We start from the raw sequence: 8,688 nt of genomic DNA, 5'->3' as shown, positions 1-8,688 counted from the left end.
GAAGAAGAAGAAGAAGAAGAAGAAGAAGAAGAAGAAGAAGAAGAAGAAGAAGAAGAAGAAGAAGAAGAAGAAGAAGAAGAAGAACAACAACAACAACAACAACAACAACAACAACAACAACAACAACAACAACAACAAAACAACAGTAACAAAAACCAAGAGAGGCGGTGGCCCTGGCGAAGATCACGCTCTTCAGGGCTCAAAAAACTTCGAACGGATAGGCTACCACACACACAGCAACAAAATCTACTCACTGTCATCTCTCCTGAGCACGAAGTAAGAGTCAGATTGTCCAGGCTCTGTGTACGTCAACAGAGTCACATTGATGTCCTGGTTCACAGGGATCAGCCAACCGTTCAGGCTGACTTTGTTGACGAAACCCTCGAAGACTGTACCAAGGAATACGGTGCTTGCTGTGGACCAAAAGTAAAAAAGGATCTAGATCTAGAAAAGACTAAGTCTGGTTATGGAAAAAAATGTTGGACATATATTTTGTTTAATTCAGGCATTGTCAGTGTGTCCTAGTTGCGTTTTGGATTATACAATTGCAAATAATATTTCGCATGATAGAGAAGGTTGAACTGAGTAAAATTGATTTACAGACTTCAACATAAGTTAAGGACCACTAGTAAACACTCGGAGCGGTCTTCTTGGGTCGACCTGCATGTCGGCGTTCTTGGACAGATCCAGTGGCTTGAAGGCGCTGCCTCAGGCGGACAATGACAGAGTGTGACACTGCAAGCCTTCTAGCAATTTCTCAGGCTCCAACTCCATCTTGCAGCTTACAATAGCTCTGGCACGATCAAAGTCTCTCAGCTTTCGTCTTTGTGGCATGTTGATGCGATACTGGATTTTGCCAAAACAGCGGCTTATATTGCAAACAAAAATGAGCACAGTTCTAGAACGTACGTCCGTTTATGGCGTGCACCAGAAATTGTAACTAAGGAATGTCTGTGGTATCGCACACAAAGCGATAAAAAAGACCCCCCCGAGGATTTCCTTGTTGTACGTGACTGTTTTGCCCCTTTAGGAAGCTTTGCAGTACGCATTGGTAGCCCATTAACACTTTTAGAACAAACAATTTTGAAACATTCCTTGTTGTTGCTGTCTTTTTTTTCGAATTACAAAAAATCAGGGCTCTCTCTCTCAAGGTGGTCCTTAACCAATGTTGAAGTCTGTAGTACCCAAGCTCTCAATAGTTAAACTAAAACGGACACTGCAGTATGTTTTACGTGACAACTTGGTGAGATAAGACAATATTATTAGCTCTATCGTACCCAGATGTGCCGAAAACTATCCATTTTAATTTGAAGAGTGATATTTTTGTGGGTTTTTTCAATAATCAGAACACCGAGGGTCACATTCAATCGTAATTGCTGCTTCGACTAGCAGGCTGGACTGAAAATGTTCCAAACTGGGTATGTTCCGCAGGCCAGGTTTTTCCACGTCTGGTTTAAGGTCTCATGATTATGGGCAAAGCATTGCAGAGACTTTAAGGTTCTATTGTTAGAGTGGAAAGAATATTATATTTTGCCTTACAATTTTGCTTCATTGTTGTTTTATCATTTCAGAGACACGTATATTTGAGGGTTTTATTTAAAGATCACTGAATAACCAGAAAATAGTTTGAGTTGATGTAAAAATTTATCACGTAAATATCTCTAGGATGAATATTAGCAAGAAGGCAAGGTTAGTGGTGCTTTTGTTAGAAAGTAAAAGACGTAATATGATGGCAACATTCAAAATGAGTTTTAATTTTTTTAAAGAACAGTTAGAGGTAAAACAAATAAACACTATGCTTTACGTGGAAGACATCTTGTGATGATTCCGGGAACAGGCAGACGCTGCCTGGTGCATGCACCTGTTGGGTCAATCGCGTAGCTGTAGTTCTGTAAAACAATCAAACAATTAATAATGTACACCTTAATTGTCAAAAGATTCTTAGAAACTACAGTAAAATAATATCATATTGTTCTGTGTAGCGTCAAAGACGTTTTCATATTGAGAGATCAGTAACAGTTGTAAGAATAGATATCATTTAATTTACTGAAATAAAGTAATTCACGAAAAGCAAGAGTGAATACTTTCTGAGATCTGTGTAGTGTGTGTGTGTGTGTGTGTGTGTGTGTGTGTGTGTGTGTGTGTGTGTGTGTGTGTGTGTGTGTGTGTGAGAGTGTGTGTTTCCAAATTGACCATTCTACAGAAGCTACCGGTTCGAATCCGTAAAATTCCTAACATTTTCACTATGCGTGTTCTACTTAGTATGGCTTTCAAGCATACGACGTTTTCAATGAAAAAGAGTTTTTTTCAGGACCCGTTTTGACAAGAGCATGAACAAAATACAGAGTTGTTTCCCGTGCTTACAGTGTTGAGATCTAACACTCTCCTTTCTAGCTCAGTGACCTCGGCGATTTTGTTCTGGGAGAAGTCAGAAGACACGTTTGCTTGGATCTGAAATAAACGTTGATAACCAGATTAAATTTCAATGCATGTCTAATGGTCACTTCAGGGCACATTTCAAATTTCCACACTTTTTCAAATTCGATTTGAAGTGTAAATTCACTCTCCCTTCTCAAAAGCACTACAGAAACAAAAATATTCCTTGTCAAATGGGAGAAAGAGAACTGAGGTACCGATGTGAATATTATCATTATTATCAATATTATTATTAATATCATAATTATTAGTATTATTATTAGAAGTAGTATTATCATTAGTATTATTAATATTACTCTTACTATTGTTATTATTATTGCTATTATTATTATATATTTTATTATTATTATTATTATTATTATTATTATTATTATTATTATTATTATTATTATTATTACTACTACTATTATTATTATTATTATTATTATCATCATCTAATTATTTTTATCATTATCATTGTTATCAATTATTATTATTATGATTATTATTATTATGATCATTATCATTATTATCAATATTATTATTATTATTATTATTATTATTATTATTATTATTATCATCATCATTATTATATCATTATTACTATTATTGTAGATACTTACTTTTCGGATCAGTCCAAAGACGCGCATGGTACTCTTTTCTGGCAGGCAGATGGTGGTGGGGTCTGGGGCAGCAAGAGTGTAAGCCACAGGGGCCACAAGGAGACAGAGAGCCAGGAACTGCATGCTGGGAAATACAGGGAACTGGAAATTTTATTTATTGTTTTAATGTGGGTGCTTTTCCGTCACCATCTGCACAATCTATATAATTATTTTGGTATGTGAATTTCCGATCACGCCCTATCAGGCTCCACCCGAGCTGAGACGGATTAAACATCCTAGCAGAAAGGTAAATAATTAAAAACAATAATTAGTCCATCAACTTAATGTTATACAACTTAAGGAAGGTATCAAACAGCCGGAAGAACAATCGGTCGGTAGTACCTGAGAGAGGCTATCTGGGAGATATGACTGAGTGGACTTGCGAGTGTAAGTTTATAGAAGTTTTTCAGATCGAGGTTTCACGCCAAGCACTTGTGACATATCTGGACTCTGGGCTACTTAGTACGTGAGGTGATTCTTAACCCTACATTCTCAGACCTTGGAAAAAGAAAAGCTGTTATCTTAAGAAACTGGCACATCCGACATTTTGAGGTAAAAAACCCCCAAGGTTTTAATGTTGGAGCATAATTATTTTGCTCGGGAATTTCTTTCTTCCAGTAAAACAGCAATTTCTTAAAGAAACCGTTTGAGGGTTGCTTTAAAGTTTACTTCTGGTGTTCTTTATCTTCTACTGAGATATTTTAAAGGGTTAAATAAAGCTGAAGTCGTTTCTGTCCTTCGAAAGAAGAAAAACAAACTCGGAAAAAATACCAAGTTCATTTACTGGGAAGTAAAAAAGTTGCTAAGTTGGCAAGTTTAAGACTGCGTTTTCTTGTATTAATGGCAACACTTTTTAATTTTAAAAAGTATTGTTTGTCTTCAAACGTACAGAAAATATACCTCCAACGTTGCTTGCTTGATGAAGGGAACTCATCATAATGGATAATATGTTATGACAAACACACACTTTAATGTCTCTGCCAAATTAGTCTCATTTGTCATTATTTAAGAAAACATAATTATATTATGCAGTTTGCATTGGTCATCACCAAACATTGGCATAACTATTACAATGTATTATTGTTAAGTGGATGAATGCGACGATTCTCGGCTTTAGAGAGTCTCATCTGGATAATATGTCTAGGGTGCACAGTGTGAAAGGTAGCGTTTGGCAGCATTACTAAGTTAAAACTTTAATAAATAGAAATATCCGTGGATGGGAAGAGAAATGCGTCCTTTGAGAGATGAAAAATAGAAATTAAAACGTGTGTACGGTGATATTAAGTTATTAAAAGGCCAATGACAAAAGATATTGTGTCTAGAAGAATTCAGAGTAAAATAATTTAATATCTACTCCGACCTGTTCGAAACTACAGATGCACTCAGACAGAGAAAAAGGAACTAAAAGAAATAAATAGCTGGGAGGGGAATAGAAGCAGCCACACTCTATTTATACTTGTAGCTTGTAATGGTGCGGAAATCTGCATTTAAGGCTTTAAAGGACATTCCAAACCCACACGATATCTGCAGCGTTTCTAACACGTAAATGTAAACGCTGTAATGAAGTAGGTCTGTGTGTGGCTTGTAATTTGGAGTTAACTTCTCGACCACAGACAGAAGTTACTGAGCAGTTGTTTGAGACCTCATACTAATGCAGCACCATAAACAGACTCTTTGACTTCACATCGTAATCTTATAGGTCATTTTTAAAGTAGGCATTGTACGCCCCCCATCCCCAGAATTTTGACTATTACGAAAGTGGGCTTCTTAGTTTTCTTTTCCGTATGAGTTTTATGGCACTTGCGATACAAATTTGCCATATAAGTGAGTTGTTGGTTGACGAAAGTTTTAGTGTGTGTGTGTGTGTGTGTGTGTGTGTGTGTGTGTGTGTGTGTGTGTGTGTGTGTTTTCTTTTTTTCTTTCTTATCAAACATCTATCGTTCCTATCTCCTCTTCTTTTTTTCCTTTATATGTCTCCATCTGACCAAGATAAGCCTGAACATAGAGAGATACAACTTTTCAGGAAAAAAAACGACATACTGGTTTGAAATATAATGTATTTTAGTTTTAGTAGAGGTTTTACGGCGCTCGCAAATGGAATAACATGTATAGGGAATGTTCTGTATGTTTTTAAAAAAAAATTAGTGTATGTATAATGTAAAATAAGCAACTAATTTTCAACAAACATTATGAAAGACTTGAGACACACATTCTGACCTCGTTTACTTATCGAATCCATAACAACAACAAAAATTAAAGCCGAGGTGAAACAGTGCTGCTTTCAAACCTCGAGACTTACTAATAGTCTGGACTTTCCAAGGAACGCACACTCAATACGTAATTATGAGAACCTCCTCCGGGAAATAATTCAAAAAAATTGTACAAGTTTGAACCCCAATATGTTATGCGATATCGGTGGCCATATTGAAATTATATAACATTTAGGACAATCCTAAGATTTTGAAAAGTCCAAAAGACATAATGTTAATCTTTTTTAAAACAAATATCAATGTAGTAGACATAGTTATTGGTAACTGATTAATGTGTTTAAATATTCTTCCAATATTTTGGAATTTCTAGGACTTTCAAAGTGAAGTATTTTGCTTTGTTGAAACTTTTTTTTATAGCTTACAATGACTTTCAAAAGCGGATTTCTCAGGCATTTACTCTTTTCGCAACAACAACAACAACAACAACAACAACAACAACAACAACAGCAACAATAATAACAACAACAACAACAACAACAAGAACAACAACAACAACCCCAACAAAAAAAGTAGACAGTGACCTGTAACAAGCAAATCTGCACTTGTGTGAAAAGTTTCAACATTATCTTGATTAGTAACTGAGGTTTTAGGATTCTAGTGATATAGGGTTTTTCAAAAATAAAATTTAGAGAAAAACGGATTTATTATTTGCGCAATTTGAGAGTCAGTTCCTTCTAGAGGTTCCAGTATCACATGCAAAATTATCTCTAATCAAGTGCAAAGTAATGTCATTTCTGTACAGTAACGAATAATCTCACACATAGAAGTTTAGTGAACAAAGTAGACACAAAAAGTACCCCCCCCCCTCGAAAAAAGAGAGTAAAAGTGGCCAAGTGGTCGTTTTTGCAAGAGGGGATGAGGTCGTTGTGACAAATTTTCACCTATCTTCGCAATTTTTTTAAACCAAATGAACCAGCAAATCTGAATCAGCAATCATCTAAGGCGTTAAAAAGGTGCTTTCTAGAAAATCTGTAATTTCATCGAAAATTGAGCGAAATCTTTACCCGTTAGACTCAGTATTAATTGATATAAGAAAATCATCTAAAAATAAAAACCCGAAGAAAAATAACAAACTTTCCATTTCTTTCTTATTTTCATAAAAAAATAAACTGCCACCCAGAATAAATACAGCAAGATTATGATAATACCTAACCATGTGTACTGTTTGAGAGTTTCTTAATAAATCTTTTAAATAAATAAAATATGCTTTTGTATGTGTTATTTGTTTTCATTGTAACGCATGAGTTGCAGGCTTATGTTTTGAACGGTTTTTGTTCCACTCTCTCCCTCCTCTCTCCCTCTCTGTCTCTGTCTCTCTCTCTGTCTTTGTGTCTCTCTGTCTCTCTCTCTCTGTCTCTCTCTCTGTCTCTCTCTCTCTCTCTCTCTCTCTCTCTCTCTCTCTCTGAGTGTGTCTCTCGTTGGTATTAAGATATCTCTCACAGAAGGACAAAAGCAATTTGATCTTTAGTTAACACTTTAAAGGGTGATGGGGCACCTATAAATTGTGTTTTTGGGTGAAATTATGAAAACTGGGATTATCACTGACTATGACATTACTGGATATTCCCTGAACAATGTTCAAAAATGTATGTAAGCGTTTCTGTACACTAAAGTAGTGTTTGAAAGAATTTAAGAGCAGAGGGTAGGGACTTTTTGAAAGAAAATAATTGCCACTTTGTGTGTCAATAAGCATGTTTTGCACCGATTATATATGCTTCAGTTTTAGTAGGAAATCTCCATTCTATTTATGCTTTGTTAATATCAAGCAGTTCCCGTGTTTAAGTTTGAAATACGTTTTGAAGGTTTTCAATGGAAAGAGAACTACGGTGGAAACCTGATATAACTGGGATGGTGGGAGTAGAGAAAATGTCCTGTTATATCAGATCCCGGTTAAATCAGAAATGCAAGGAAAGTAAGCATTTGTGGACTAATCCAGCTGTACTTATTCATGGGTAGTTGCCCTTGCCACAAGTGCCCACGAACAGGGGTTTTGGCACCAATTTTCTCCTTGCCTCCTTAAATCACTTCAGAAGAGCTTGGTCCACAGAATCGGCATCGGGTAGTCTCATCTTCTTTCGATCCAGAGCAAACTTTCCGTTGGAGTATGCTGCCAATGTCTATCCTTGATAACGGTGTGAATCGACCCCTGGTGGAATGTCGAACTGACGACAAATCTCTGCCAGTGGAGCTTGCTTTGTGTCAACAGCCTGGATTATTTCGTAATGTTTGTTAATTGAAAGTCATTTTCTCTTGCACTTGACATCGTTGGTGACACATTACGCGCGTGTGTTGCTAGGTTTCGGGCTAGATCGAGGTCTGCAGCACACCGCAGCCTTCTCTCGCTTCACACGCTGAGTGTGCTCGCAGTGGCATGGCTTGCGTGAGCTTGCTCCATCACTGTGTTTCTCTCTCTCTCTCTCTCTCTCTCTCTCTCTCTCTCTCTCTCTCTCTCTCTCTCTCTCTCTCTCTCTCTCTCTCTTTCTCTTACTTTTTACACATTGTTAACAAGCCTTTGTCCCTGCTATAACCGATTGGGCTCCAATGAGGCCCTGTTATTGCCGATAACTTTTAAAAGAGACAAAGAGTAGGAGAAAACGGGGGATTTTAAAAATCACTGTTATTACCGGACCCCTGTTATTACCGAGCCTGTTATATATGGTTTCCACTGTATTTGGGATTTTTCTTACCTTTATCGGCCGTTTCCTAAAAATGCTATTTTCACGCACATCATCGCATTTTTCTGCTTATTTCTTATTTAATTTTAAACTTTCTCAGAATGTTAACAACATCTATTTCTAAAAATGGTTTGAGGAATTTTTGATTGCATTTGTAGTTTTTATCAAACGGCCCATCAAAAGCTTCATTTTTAGAGGGTTTTTTCACAGTTATGCAAGAACCCGATTTTTAAGAGCCATAAAATGAAAACTAAAGCTTTTATCAAAAATTCCTCGAAGACATTTTTATATCCATAATTGTCCTATGTACATGCCAAATTAAAAGTGTATTTGTTGAAAGTGAATAAAATGTGATCAAAATAGGTATACAAAATCCAATATGGCCACCCTTTCAATGGCAACCGAACCTGATTTACTTCTTTTAAAACAATATAATTATTTTAAATCCCCAATTATACATTATGTCCCACATTTAATGTGAGCTCTCTCCTCAGCATTCAAAGATAATCTGGGAAATAATAGTGCTTAAAACAAACACTTCATCAAAACATTTGGATGGTAGTTTTAGTAAAAGACAGCATAGGTTCCTGGCCTCTTCCCTGGTACTTTGCTTTGCCATAGTGACCGGCTACTTCCTGCAAACCTTGCAAACCTAGCATGGATGAT

The 8,688-nt window shown here is 36.4% G+C and overlaps 1 protein-coding gene across 1 annotated transcript in view; it reads right to left on the bottom strand.

The window, feature by feature from the left end:
- LOC101848441 overlaps positions 1–4,169 on the bottom strand; it is a 10,466-nt gene extending 6,297 nt beyond the window's left edge. The window contains exons 1-4 of the mRNA XM_035970613.1: positions 3,039–4,169; positions 2,365–2,451; positions 1,805–1,889; positions 255–413 (exon numbers count right to left, since the gene is read on the bottom strand). Coding sequence (XP_035826506.1) covers positions 255–413; positions 1,805–1,889; positions 2,365–2,451; positions 3,039–3,161 — 454 coding nt within the window. The 5' untranslated portion in view covers positions 3,162–4,169. The remainder of the gene's footprint in view (positions 1–254; positions 414–1,804; positions 1,890–2,364; positions 2,452–3,038) is intronic.
- Positions 4,170–8,688: the final 4,519 nt, after the last annotated feature.

This window comes from Aplysia californica, unplaced genomic scaffold (assembly GCF_000002075.1).
Source record: "Aplysia californica isolate F4 #8 unplaced genomic scaffold, AplCal3.0 scaffold00294, whole genome shotgun sequence".
Taxonomy (NCBI): domain Eukaryota; kingdom Metazoa; phylum Mollusca; class Gastropoda; order Aplysiida; family Aplysiidae; genus Aplysia; species Aplysia californica.
Note: the sequence above shows the minus strand (reverse complement) of the source record. Positions and strands in the feature narration are given on the sequence as shown.